Below are 13763 nucleotides of genomic sequence, written 5' to 3'. Positions count from 1 at the left end.
TTATCTTATTATTATCTGTTACACACTTTTAATACTGAGCTGACCGGTTGTCTGTCTTGTCCAACATATTTCATTGTATTGTTGACCCTGTGTTAATCTAATTATCTGCACTGGTGATGCATCCCTTAAAGATCACTTGCTAGAGGTCCAATCAGTTTTGCCCACCTCTTTCCCACTTCATAAACAGCTATAAAGTCTCATATCCAGTCATTTACCAGGCAAGGTTGGTCACAGCGCGCCCCCTGCCAGCCGGCTGTGCAGGTGCAGGATCCATCTGCAGGATTACATTTTGCCCCGTTGGCACAGTGGCAGGTGGCGTTGCATCCTGGGCCCCAGGTTCCCTCCGAGCAGGGGGTGGAACAGTCCCGCCCTCGCCAGCCTGGATGACACATGAAGGACCGTCAGCCATGTTTGTTTAGTCACACGGTTGATAGAAAGCTTTTATTTATTTATTTATTTTACAGATTTTCATGTATGCAACAGTCTGTAAACAGGTCAAGCACTGACTGACTGTGTGATGTTTTTTTTACCTTCTTTGCAGAAGCAAGTCCCGTCGATGGGCGAGCAATCGACAAAGTTTTTACAGGAGCACTCCAGGGAGCAGTTCTTGCCATAGGTGCCACTTTTACATGAACTCTCACAGTGAACCCCCTGCAATAATAAATAAGTAGCAACACATATAATAAACCTAGACACATACTTAAAAATAGGTATTTTCATCTAAAAGCTACAGAAATCTGATCTAATAAACTTGATTCATTAAACTTCATGAAACAACGCCACCACTCACCGTGAACCCGGGGGCACAATGGCATTGGCCGGTGGCGCTGTCACACACCCCTCCATTCACACACAGACACGGCTCCAAGCAACCGTGACCGTAGAAACCGTGAGCGCAGGTCTCGTTACAGAACAGTCCCGCCCACCCAGGTTGGCACGTGCATTCTCCTTTCATTGGGTGACAGCTGGACAATGAAAAACATGATGTAAGTATGAGGCAACCGCTACAAAAAGACAAAGGAACAGTGAGAAAGCTCTGCCAAAGAAAGCTTTCATTTTGAACATTTATTGATAAAGGCTGACAAGTAACTGGACACCTCTAATACTTTGGGTGTTTCCTCGTTATTATCAACAGCATATGGTCGTTTTTGACCGGCACAGCTGGTCTGAAATCAGAAATAATCTCATGGGTTGAAAAAAGCAATTAGCAAACATGCACACGCACACAGATTGCTCTGGTTAGGAAATTAGGTTATTAAACTCAACTACCAGTAATGAGAATAATAAAGATGTAAGTTGCCACACCTTTGCAGGTGCAACAAGAGTAGACATGTCAATCAAACACGGCCTGCACACGCCCACAAAGTCCTGAGAAGAGGTTTAAATAGAAACACCTGTGTGGGTTTACCAGCTGTGTGAGGCCACATAACCTGAGCAAACCTTGTGAAAACATGAACCAGCCACAGTGTTATGAAGCCCAAAGACTACAGCTAACAATTAACTAACCTGTGTTTGGGTCAAACTACCTATTAGCCAGTTTACTTAGCTGGCCCTACTGGCTTTCAGGTTGCTAATGATAGTCCAGAATGGGAAAACCACTCAAAGCTGTGGCGTCTTCAGTAGTTGGCATACAGTTTTATGTACAAATGTGGCAGAAACAAGCTCATCAGGCCCACCAGCATGAGATGTCGAGGTCTTGCAAAGGTAAGATTCATGTTTTATTGGAAGTATGGTTCACGTTTATAGAGAAACGTCTTCATAAGCTGAGTTTGTAAAACTTTAAATCTGTGCTAACCAACCAACCAACCAGGACGGGCGTCTCAGCAGGAGATAAGGTCTAAATGAGGCTACCACTCACTGAGGTTTATCTCAACCAAAACCCAAGAATAGCACCGCCTCAGAAAAATGTTTGCTTTAACCCCTTCATCGTCGTCATCTTCTTCTTCTCCTGACGACGCCCGCTCACCTGAGTGTGTGCTTGTCCTGGCAGAGACAGGTGCGTTCACAGTGCATGCCGTATTTGCCATGTCCACACATCCTGTCCCTGCAGTGTGGACCACGGAAGCCCGGCTCGCATAGACAGCCTCCATCGATGTTGTAGCAGCGTGCACCGTTTGCACAGTCGCACACACCTTCGCAGTCCTGACCATAAGTACCTGCAGCACACTCCTCGTTACACCTGAGGGCGGGGACACAGGAGATTATAGAGATGCAGGACGGATGGAAAGCAATGCACAAGTCTGTTGTTGATTCACACATGAACCACAAACCGAATCCAAGCTTCCATTTTGTATTGTGGTTAGCCAGTCGTGATGTTAGCCAAGGCTGTTTTTGTTTTTCTCTGGTGTCCATTAAATAGTTAGAAATAACTCTACTTGGCACAAAAGCACAGAGAGGCTGTTCAGTGCCTAGAAATCAGGCTGTCTGACATCAGTAAACTTCAAAAAGCATGCTAACAAACCCAGATGGTCTGTGATGCTTTAATACAAAAGGACAGCAAGTATATGAGGAAAAAACAAAGTGCATGAACACAGAGCATTCACTTACAGTACTGAGGCAATAGTTTTGTTCTTGTTATTCATTTGCAATGGAGAAAGAAGCTGAATAAAGCTGCAGGACAGCCACATGAAACACTTGCATACACACCTGTAACCGGTGAAACCTTTGGCACACTGGCACTGTCCAGTTTGAGGGTCACATTTACCCCTGTTGTGACAGACACACTCCTCAGCACAGTTTGGTCCAAACCTTCCCTCTGGACATCGCTCTGTGCAAACTGCACCCTGCAGAGAAAACCAGGAGAAAAAAAAACTGAGTCAGAAATAAATGCCAAGTAAACACAGATGAATCATTGCAAAAACTGGAATCAGACACCAACATAGCAACTTTACACTTGACGCAGATACTTGGAGAATATTCTGTTAGTTTGCTCTCTGATGGGATCACAAACATGTCTCCACTCCGTGTACGTTTTCCAAAGAAACTTCATTATAAATTTTTTTCACTTTGTGGAAAACCCATCTGCGAGTCTCCAGAGATGACAGGTTGCTTTCACAATGTCTTTACAGATAAGTCAGTGTTAAGAAAATGTGACCGCTTGTCCAAAGTCTGGAGCCAGCTGGAACATAACACATGAGCTAATTCGAAATCTGGCAACGTCCACAGATAACTTAAAGGTTAGTGAGTGCGTTCTTTAACCTGAAAACTTACCGTCCATCCAGGGGGGCAAGCGCAGATCCCTTTGCCCCGACAGATACCACCATTCTGGCAGGGGCAACGTGCCTGGCATTTCCTGGCCTGACAGGCCTTCTCACAGCTGGGGAGGAAAAGATGGGGGTCGATGCTTAATAACAGCTTAATGGACCACTTTAGTCAAAAAAACACACTCCATGTGTCCTGGGACATTCTTGAAGACACGAGTAATGTTTTTGCTCTACAGTAAAAGTGCACAAAAAAACATGTTTTTATTAAATTAATTATGCAAACAGTAAAGTAACTGTGACAAGAGTTTTTTTTTATTTTTCTGTTACTTTATAGGACCAGTCACACAATTTAGAGGCTAATATTGTACTCAACTACTTTTGATATATTAACTGTAGTTACTATTTAAAGTAATAGATTAAAATAAAACTTTGGGAGGAAATTAACCATCTCACATCATCGCATCAATAATCCTAATCCTGTAATATAAATGCACATATTAAAATGGGCTCTTCTGCATAGTAAGTACTTTTACTGCTGATACTTTTGTACTTTCAGTGTGTAGGATTTAGTGGCATCTAGTGGTGTAGTTGCAGATTGCAACCCCCTCCACTCACCCTCCCAAATCGCATTAAAAATGTGAATCGTCTTGTTTAGGGGCAGTGTTTGCTTTGCTACTATAAAAACCTGGCCGACTCCGTGCAAGAGGACCTGCAGCATCTGTAGATATACATTTAATTTAAGCTCGTTCTAAGGTAACAAAAACATAACAGCTCTTATTTTCAGATGATTAAACACAAATGAAAACATACTTATGAATATTATATCTTAACTTCTGCCATATTTCTGTAACTAGAGCCGGCTAAATGTTACACACTGGACGTTTTTTAAAATAAGAGTTTGAATGCAGCGAAAGTAAAAGATCTGAGCACTTCTTTCACCACTGAACACAAATACTGAGGTTTGGAAAGAGTCTTAGTGATGATATAGGCAAGAGTTTATTGACCCTGTTATGTTCTCCTTTTAACTTCTCTGAAGAAGAGTAGTAGAAAGAGGAAGGAGCCAGAAAAAGCCAACAGTAGCTCTCTGGTTGCTATAAGTCTTGGCATTGCAGCGGCTTTGTGGGAATCTACAGCACGGCTGGAACGTGTCTTTAACCAATCAGATTACTTGGCTGTAACTAACCTGTTGTACAATTCATTGTTGGCATATTCTATTCTCTAATACACCCCTGAGGTGTAATAACATGGACAGGCTTCAAATATACACGATTCATCAAGGAGCTTTATTTCATAGCCAGTATTGCCAAGCCCCCACTTTTTTTTTTTTTTTCTTATTTAGCTCAAAGTGGTTTGTTGTGCTTTCACATTGGCAGTATAAGAGTTTCCATTAATATCTAGTAGGGAAGAATTTTCATTGCTTACTCATCCTCGGGGGCATCTAAAAAACAGGGTGTAACAGATGACTCATGGATTATAGTATAGTTCAGCAGGGTCTTTTTTTTTCCATCTTAAAATTAAGTCGTGGAAACGCATAACTTGTTAAGAAGCGATAAATCTGACCTCCTGAGAAGAATAAAGATAATGAAGTGAGTTGTGTCAAGTTGTTAACTTGTGTCAATTTATAGCAGCATGCCTCCAAAGACACAGGTAAATATCTCAATGGTTCTGGATGGATTGCAATTTTAGCTTTCAGTGACTTGTAGACTCGCAGCAGAGCAGAGTATTCTCAAGTCGTTAAAGACGCTGGTCAACCTCAGAGGCATTATTCTCCAGAGAGCCAATACGCTGCCTGTGGTCCATAACTGTGGAGTGTATGCTATCCAGTTTGAATGTCAGCGACTCGAATGATGACCGTTAGGGCAGCCCTGTAATGAGCTAATCTCAGCCATAGTTAGGCCAACAGCTGGCAACGTCTCTTTGTCCTTTTCAGAGTTCTTACTTTTTGACATTACTGGGCGGTCAGTGAGTTTATACATTTATTGCGAACAGTTTGGCTGATGATTGTCGAGAACTTGTTGCCTTTGTCGAGTTGAGGTTGGTTATGTTTAGCCTCACAAAGCTGCTAGTATGACTGCAGCCTCTGAGTCTTGACAGAAAAATTAAAAAAAGCTCCTTGAGGGACTGAATGAAGTATTTTGACTTTAATTAAAAATATTCTGTTTGTAATAATAAATTTCATGAAGATTAAAACTGTGAAAAGTGGAACCATTCCAAAATGCTGTAATGGAAGTCAATGTTTTCATCTGTTTATGAAATCAATATAGCATTTCCTAATGTGCAAGGCTCCTTATTTAACATGTGTTGAGTGAACTTACAAAGTCCCAGTGAATCCATCCCGACATAAACACTCTCCGGTTGCTTTATCGCAGGTTCCTCCAGTCCCACATTTACACCTCTGCAGGCAGCCTTTCCCAAAGGTCCCTGCTGGACACGAGTCCTCACAGTAGCGTCCGATGAACCCCGGAGGACACTGACAGGCGCCCTTGACTGGATCGCAGAGAGCTCCGTTCTCACACTTGCACTGCTGACCGCAGCCTGGCCCCCAGTGTTTGTCATCACAGGCTGAAAGGTACAACAGGGCAAACAGTTGTTTTATGACTATGACGTTTATTGATCCAGAGTAAGAGAGTAAAACACAACCCGAATTCTTGTGGTTTGTTTGTGTTTTTAAAACTAGACTTTTGGCTTGTGGGAATTTGCTTATCTTAAAAAACTGATCCAATGAAAATCAAACACACATTTACAACTTATTTTTATCCCGAGAAGAGCATGGCCACTGCCACTCTAGTTAAAACAGCTACACATATTCACACAAGGGAGGTTTTCACTTTCATTGGCCACATTTTCCAGCGATTCTTACAAGTCAGCTTCCAGTAATGTGCCCCACCACTCTAAACATTGAGTCAAACTGACTGTGCAGTGCTGGAAATGCAATAAAAACACTGCAGCAAAATAAGATTACACATAATTTTTTGGAACTCGCAAGCATGATCATTTTGTGTCAGTTTCTGTTTTTCTTCATGCAATTCTTTCCTCCCATACGCCGCGGTGTACACTTACAGTAATATATGATGTCATTAAAAACAAATAAGCAGAAACAAATCTGATTTTAAATTCAGTGCAAAGAGACGAATAACAGAAACAAGAGACGGAAGAGTGCTCGAGGATGAGTACCGAGTGTGGATCTCCACCACGCTTCCACATTCAAATCCTCATCTTTCACAGTGCAGTTTTATATTACCAACAAATAACTTGGAACTGGCAGGGAGATTTGCATGGAGCTCACGGGACGGAGGGCTTTTTAAATGGTTAATGTTACAGAAGCCTAAGGATCGGCTCCAGTGGGGTTAGCGTGCAGTGGAGATTCACACAAGGTTTGGATTTCAATTCATGATGAAGAGATCTCAGTCCACTGGGGTCGTGTTATGAGAACCCAGATTGGTCAAGGGTGCATTTTTCAAATTTCTCATCAATACCTCGGACTGTCTTGGATTTTGGATGCCATCGAGAAAATGTGATATTCAATAGCGTTGACGTAACACATGGACGGGCTTCAGTTGTTTTCTCTCAAGCTAAAAACCATTCCAACAATTTCATGCTGACCTCCGTGAATCATCTTTCTTTATGTGAGCGGCTCAGAATCAAGCGTGCACCAAGGCCGGAGCTATACGTCATACGAGTCCATGTTCCCAGTTCCCCTCCCCTCTACCTTTTGCCTCTGCTAAACATATGCCCCTGCCAAAGCTTTGAAAAGTACAAGGACTGCTTTGACAATAATTACACAGAGGGTAGCGTAGAGCCAAATTTGGTCTGGAGCTAAGCACGCTGCCATGTTTATTGCACTAACTTAGAGCAGGACCCTTGCCTCTTTTGTTTAAATGAATCATAACTTCACTTGTTCTCCGTGTGGGCACGGGAGAGGGGCTCTGCCGGAGTGTGTCACGTTGAGTAATGAGAAACTCAGCTGGAGCAGCGATTATGTTTACACAGACATTCTCCAGGACAGCAGGGGAGATTTACTGAAGGGTCTGCAGGGCTGATGCATCCAGACAGCAGATGAGTGAATGGGTGAAATGTACCAGATTGGACGTGTGATTTTGAGTCCAAGCCTCCACTGCCGAATATCAAAACTCTACCCATCTGTTTGTTTATCAGCATGTAAATATACATCCTCAAGTGCAGGGCTTTCTCTAAAAGAGTTGCTGAGTTTGCCTTTATCAAACACACTTACCTTTAGCTTAAGAGTCTATGTTTGATTTATTCATCATAATGGCAGGTGCTGATCAACCCAAAATTGCCAGTTGTTTGACATTTGACGTAGCATTCATGGCCAATTTTCCCTCTTAAGTGTTTGCATGTGTGCATGAGAGTTCACTGACCTACAGCATGTTTGATTATTTATCACAGTGACACAACAAAATACAGAGGCCTTCAAACCGTCGAACCGCGACATGTCAGAAAACATGACCTCCGAGAAAACAAGTTAACAAACCGGAAAACATAATATTTTGCATGACAAATTTACCAAACAAAAAAATGCCAAAAAATAACTGATGTTTTAGAAAACACATCAAAAGCAGCACGAACATAACACAAACATATTTTCAGGGTGTATTCCCGATAGGAGGAATAGCACGTTTTCTCAATCAGCTTCTATATAAACTGATAATCCTGAAATCATAATAGTACGACAACATCGGGCATACAAAAAACCTGATTTCTGTAATCTAATTTATTTTTTCAACACAATCTTCAGACTTTTATCCTAAAGTTGTCTCACAAGGATCAAAATTAGCTCCACTGCTATTTACTCTACAGGTAAAGTAGTATTATATTTATATTTTTTTCACAATTTAGCATTGCAATGTCCGTTTCTATGCTGATGATACCATCTTATACTATCATTGTAACCATTGTAAGCCCTAGTTTCAGGTAAGGCCAGTTTGCTTTTAACATTCAGACCACTTTTATTAACCTTTCAGCTCCTGTTAAACTCCAAAAGGACGAGATGTATGCAGTTCACAACCTTATAGCACAACCTTATCAACGCCTAGAATTTGGTTAGATTGTCAAAGTGAACAACCAAGACACCACCCAGAGACATTTGCTCCTGATCTTAAGTTCTACTGACTAATATATTAAATAATATTTGTAATTGACAACCACACAGATACACAAATAGTTTTACTGTTAGTCTATGTGTGTGTGTATAATTTGCTCTCAGGTCTTTCATGCAATTGATATCGTGATCTCAATGGAGGTATACATACAAGCATAAGTACCATTAACATTGACCTCTGCAGTGATACAAACAGTATCAGTCATACTGCTTGTATCTAAACTTGATTGATAGACACTTCAGACTTGGCTTCTCTTGACTGTCCTTTTATGAGGAATTCACACTGACATGGTGGGAAAATTCTTCTGTTTCCCCAGAGACTTGTCCCAAGCAGTGAGTTGGGTTTTTGCTTTGTGTCCAAAGACCACATAATCTCCTGGACATCTTATCGACCCCTTGCTCATTTTAGAAGCTCTCTGGGACCCCTAACAGGACTTGCGTAAAGCATAAAATGCTTCGACATGACATTTTCTAGCTCTCAATAAGCCAAACTAGCCTTTTTCCCTGAATCATTATCCCATTCTTTCCAATCCCTCCTCTTTTTGCCGCCTTCTCACGTGTATAAAAAGTATTCAGTGTACTTCTCCCTCCTCTCTTCTCTTCTCCATATTCGTGGGCAAACAGTCCTGAGAGTGTTCAGGATGAAAACCTCAAGCCCCTCTCCTCTTTCCCATAGTTAGATAGGTCAACACACAGGCATCCAGGAAGTGTTAGGCTTATTCTGCCAAAAAGACTCCATTATAGGGCGATACAGTGGAGCCAAGGCTGGAGGAGTGGAAGAGGAGAAAAGAGCAGAGTGAACGAGTGAAAACAAAGAAAAAAAAAACGAATGTGAGGGTAAGGAAGAGGGAGGGAGTGTAAGGAGAGACGGAGAGAACTGGGCCATGCAAGAGAAAGAGTGGGGTAACATTTTCCATTTCCCCTTCCCATCATCCCCCTGTCAGGACATCAACCGCTACCCGTTAAAGCCAGTTCCCTCTCTCTGCAGAGGAATAGGGGGAAAATGGAGGAGGGCTGTGTACTGTTGACCCAGTTGACTGCAATGAAACGGGCTGGAGGTAGTGGAAAAAACTTCTTTTCTGCAACGGCAACAGCAGCCCCACGAAAAATGTGGTTCTGGTTTCACACTCCGCGTTGTTTGGACGTTCGAATTTAAGGAGATTTCAGACAAGACAAACAGGGTTAGACTCACTGTTCCGAGTTGGTGCCTTGAATAACTATTGTATAACCGTTTCTGCTGACTTTAGTGTCTTAAAGAAGTTATAATGGGTAATAGAAGCTGGTTTAATGTCTGTATCTTAATTCTTTGTTATTGCCTACAGCTATATTCAGTATATCTTACAGTATTTAGCTCATAACTCATTGTTCTCCTGCTATTTTGTTACGTGTTTGTTTGAGTATGACTTTTCACTTTTATTACACTTGATTGATTTATGCCTACAAGAAAAGCTTTTACTAATTTTTAATAGTGTCTGGGTGAAGTGGAGGTGCAGCTCGGTGTCCTTCTGGTCTAGTAAACCGGTTTCTGGAGTCCGGCTGACATTGATGACTCATTGCCGTGCATGCAGTATAATGCTCCCATGCTGTTTCCATTGGAAAGACCTTCTGCGCGTGATGGAGTGGTGTACGTGAAGATCAGCCGCTTGACTAACGGCCTGCTGTCATTTCCTGTTGTGTATGAGAAGTTTGTGTGTGTGTGTGTGTGCACCTGAAGAGAGAGAAAGCGATGGGAGGAAAAGCAAATGAAAGAGGGAGAGTGAGAAAATGTCTGCGAGTGAGAGGAAAAGACTGATTCATACCGCTGGAACAGTCGTCGCCACGCCAGCCTCCCTCGCACTGGCACCGGTCCGGAGCGACACATCGACCATGGACGCACTCCTTAGTGCAGCGAGCTGTTGATGAGAAACACACTTTATAACGGTCTCTGCTTTGTGGAGAAGCGTCAACTGAACTGATGAAATACAGCAGGATGTGAAGTTATGTGAAACTGCTGCAGAGTTCAGATCAGAAGTAACCCCTCATGATATAGAGGTGTTCAAACTGGATGTTACGTAACATGGATCTTGTTTTTCACACAAGACTTAGAGTGATTTGTCTGTGTTCAGACTTCAGGTCTCTTTTTTTTATCTGTTTTTCCAACGGCTCCTCCAAATTAAACAACATACCTGTCTGTGCTTTTTTTTTAAAGTCTGGCCACCGAAACACTTTGGTGATGGCTGGGGAAAGATTGTGATTTGACTGAAAGAACTAGTGTGTATTATTTAGTGGCATATAGTGGTATATTTGCTGATTGTACCTGCCGAGCATGAAGGGGAAACATGCAATAAACACAAAAGGAGCTGTTATGGAATTTTCTATCCTTAGGTTACACGAGGTCACGGCAGTATTAGTTGTTTGGCTTTGATTGGGAACAGTAGGTGCCAGTCTATCTCAACACTGTGGCTGCCTTTTTATACATATCTGCGTAAACAGACATCTGTGTCTCCAGACTAGAATATGCTGACAATAACACCTCCATGAGTAAAAACATTCTCTTTGACTAATTCTGGGCGTGTAGTATTTGTGGTGTTATCTTTGGGTTTAAAGTCGATCCACCAGGATGAGTTCGGCAGAATGTGAGACCGACTCAGGCACTTCTGATGAACTTTGAGAGTGTCTCTAATTCTCTGTGGCCAAGCATTAATAAATAATACAGCATGAGACATCAGAGGTTTCTGAACACTTTCTTCCTTCCTGACCTCACCATTGACCTTTTGACTTGAGCAATTTCTCCACAACAGGAGCCAGTATTTAGTTTATAAGATCCACTTATAGAACATGTCTATGAGACCAGTAAAAAAAAAAAGACTTTGACTAAACTTCTTGTGCAAACGCACAAGTCCTTTTCTGCAGAAAACTCAATTTATCTACTTTGTGTCAGCCACAACCAAAGACACTATAAATTTTTATCATGTGGGACTTATGGAGACTATTTATTCTGTAGCCAGCCTCAAGTGGACGTTTGAGGAACTGCAGTTTTTGGCACTTCTGCATTGGCTTCACTTCACAGCCACTCAAGTTGCTGTTTATCTAAATATACAGTAATTTTCCCTACAAAAAACTTGAATGTCACGTATTTACTTTTCATAAGACTACTACTAAAGAATTCACAATGTTTTTCATCCAATCAAAACTCTGTTAAATTGAGTTACATTATTTCCCTCTCAGTGTATTCCACCCATCATAAACAGTGCATGAGCTGCCAGACGACAGCTGGGCTTAGCCATGCACTTGAAAGCACCAGTGTTAGATGCCATTCATACCGTCAAGAAGCTTCCTCTCTGAAAGAGAGCTGTGCGCCTGCCAGCATCGTAAACGTTTCTGCTATTAATTAAGTTAATTCAAACTTGCATTTATGAGTGAAGACTAATAATCTTGCCAGAGATCTCTTCACATTTTGTTACACTAGACAAGTGTTTTCTAACCGCACTCCACCAAGAACTACGTTTTCAACTTTCCATCCAAACACAAACAATAATTTCACTGATTATTTTCCGCTTTGGTTGAAGGTGAATGGAGACTGGAAATTTGGGGGGATCCAAGAAAAGACAAACTTGTCATCAAATGAGGGAGGTATGTATAATTATATCTAATTATATCTATTTAAAAATACAAAAAAACATTGTACAGAAAGTGGATTTAGGAGGAGACATGGATGACACGTTAAACTGGGAGATTTTTCAATTATGAGACTAAAAACGGCGATCAGTTGGCTCCATCTCGACTTCAAAGTTTGACTACAAAAGAAAAACTACACACACAAATGTGAAAGGTGGTTCGACAACACGCAACCCAAAAAATGCACATTATCTCTGCCGAACAGAAAACATTTATCTCCAGACTGTCAGGCACGAAAAACCAGAAACCTTGTTATTACCGTGATGCATTTCTGAGACCATCCAGTGATGTATGAGCTAAGGTAGAATTTTCTCAACCCATGCAAAGCCATGTATGGTTTCACTTTATTTATATATGTCACCGCTGACTTTCAGCAATAACAGTGTGTCAGCAAACTGTTGACAGCTACATGAGTTTGGTATTTTCGCATGATAACAATGCACTCTCTGTTTTATTTTAACTGCTGCACCCATCTATTGTGATACACAACTGCCTTTAAATTCACAATTAACTTTACAGTAAAGTACATTTAGATACGTGATTGTTTAAGTCGCAGAAGAAGCTGGCTTTGTTAGGGTGATATAATAGTGACTGAGCCACAAATCAAACCCATATGTTGGAATGTTTTTTTCCCCTTCAAACACAGTTGATTTTGATTTATTTATGAATCTACAAGACAAATAGGTAAAGTGAGGACGTTTATTTCCACCGTGGATCCTGAGACACTTAAAACATGTCATGTAAAATTAAATTATATCACAAACTAGACTAAATATCCAGATCAAACACCAAAAAGGAGAGCTTCATATTTAATGTAAAGCTAAAAAGGAGCTTTGGCTACGTCGGTTTCTTGGCGTTACAGCCTGAGTGTGGACTACAGTTATATGCTATTGTTCATAGGATGCACTATTCTGTTGTCCTGAGCTGAAGAGGCTGCATTGCCACGCCTCTGAATTCATCAGTAACAGATGCTCCGTTGATGCAATAACAGTTGTTGAAATCTTTTGAACTGAAACAAAAAATATGAAAATTGGTGTATTGAGTTTAGTTTAGTTTTTAAAAATTCCAGCTGGTACAGCCAGTATATACGGTGCATTTTCAGCAAGAGAAGCTCAAGTGGGAACCGAACCCATAATTGTGGTATTCCAGTGTCATGTGCTGCTCACATCGACTCTGCACGTTGCACGGAAAAAAAAAGACAAAAAAGAAACTTTCCTGTCAGTAATGAGAATTTGAGTCAGAAATGTGACGATTGTATGTATGTCTATGACATTGTTTCGAGTGACAAACCACAACCTAAGCAGCCATTTCCAATCCTAGTCTGCCAACATCATCCTTACTTTGTTCTTCTTCACATGTGCACCTATGGCTGAACTGTGCAATACTGGGTGTTTAACATCAATCCTCCAAACTGATTATTTTATACAGCAAAGAACCACACTCCTATAAATGGATACTTTTAAAGACTCCCCCTTTTCAAATATAGATGTAATCAAATCATTTAATATTTTTTGTTTATACACAGAGTTAGTGTGCAACCTCTTCTTGACATTGTTTGGCATCGGGCCTAGAGGTGTGTATTGACCATGGGGTTACAGCCTCACCCGTGGGTGGGACCTGGGTTGTAGCTATCATTGCGGACACTGAGTTCATTTCTGGGTCTTTCTGGGATTTGGGGCTTTTTAGGAGCTCTTAAGAGACACATACACTTTGTGGACATTTCACACACTGATTCCAGTATTTTTTTTATAACCTCTATATTTGGATTGGAGTGCTTTTTTAGC

At 41.3% G+C, this 13763-nt stretch overlaps 1 protein-coding gene and 1 long non-coding RNA gene across 4 annotated transcripts in view; one reads left to right on the top strand and one right to left on the bottom strand.

Moving 5' to 3' along the window:
- Positions 1-13763, bottom strand: part of pear1 (platelet endothelial aggregation receptor 1) — a 52189-nt gene that overhangs the window by 11821 nt on the left and 26605 nt on the right. For both annotated transcript variants that reach the window (XM_010747334.3, XM_019275207.2), the window contains exons 5-12: positions 10122-10214; positions 5519-5765; positions 3211-3316; positions 2647-2783; positions 1967-2179; positions 791-965; positions 531-651; positions 216-379 (exon numbers count right to left, since the gene is read on the bottom strand). In XM_010747334.3, coding sequence (XP_010745636.1) covers positions 216-379; positions 531-651; positions 791-965; positions 1967-2179; positions 2647-2783; positions 3211-3316; positions 5519-5765; positions 10122-10214 — 1256 coding nt within the window. The remainder of the gene's footprint in view (positions 1-215; positions 380-530; positions 652-790; positions 966-1966; positions 2180-2646; positions 2784-3210; positions 3317-5518; positions 5766-10121; positions 10215-13763) is intronic.
- Positions 944-13763, top strand: part of LOC113747259 (uncharacterized) — a 34934-nt gene continuing 22114 nt past the window's right edge. Inside the window, exons 1-3 of one of the 2 annotated variants that reach the window (XR_003463504.1) lie at positions 944-986; positions 3069-3176; positions 5573-5772. This is a non-coding gene — a long non-coding RNA (uncharacterized LOC113747259). Of the gene's footprint in view, positions 987-1007; positions 1705-3068; positions 3177-5572; positions 5773-13763 lie in introns of those variants that run through there. The other variant, XR_003463503.1, reaches the window with a different exon arrangement.

The sequence above is a fragment of the Larimichthys crocea genome, chromosome XIII (genome assembly GCF_000972845.2).
Source record: "Larimichthys crocea isolate SSNF chromosome XIII, L_crocea_2.0, whole genome shotgun sequence".
Taxonomy (NCBI): Eukaryota; Metazoa; Chordata; class Actinopteri; family Sciaenidae; genus Larimichthys; species Larimichthys crocea.
Note: the sequence above shows the minus strand (reverse complement) of the source record. Positions and strands in the feature narration are given on the sequence as shown.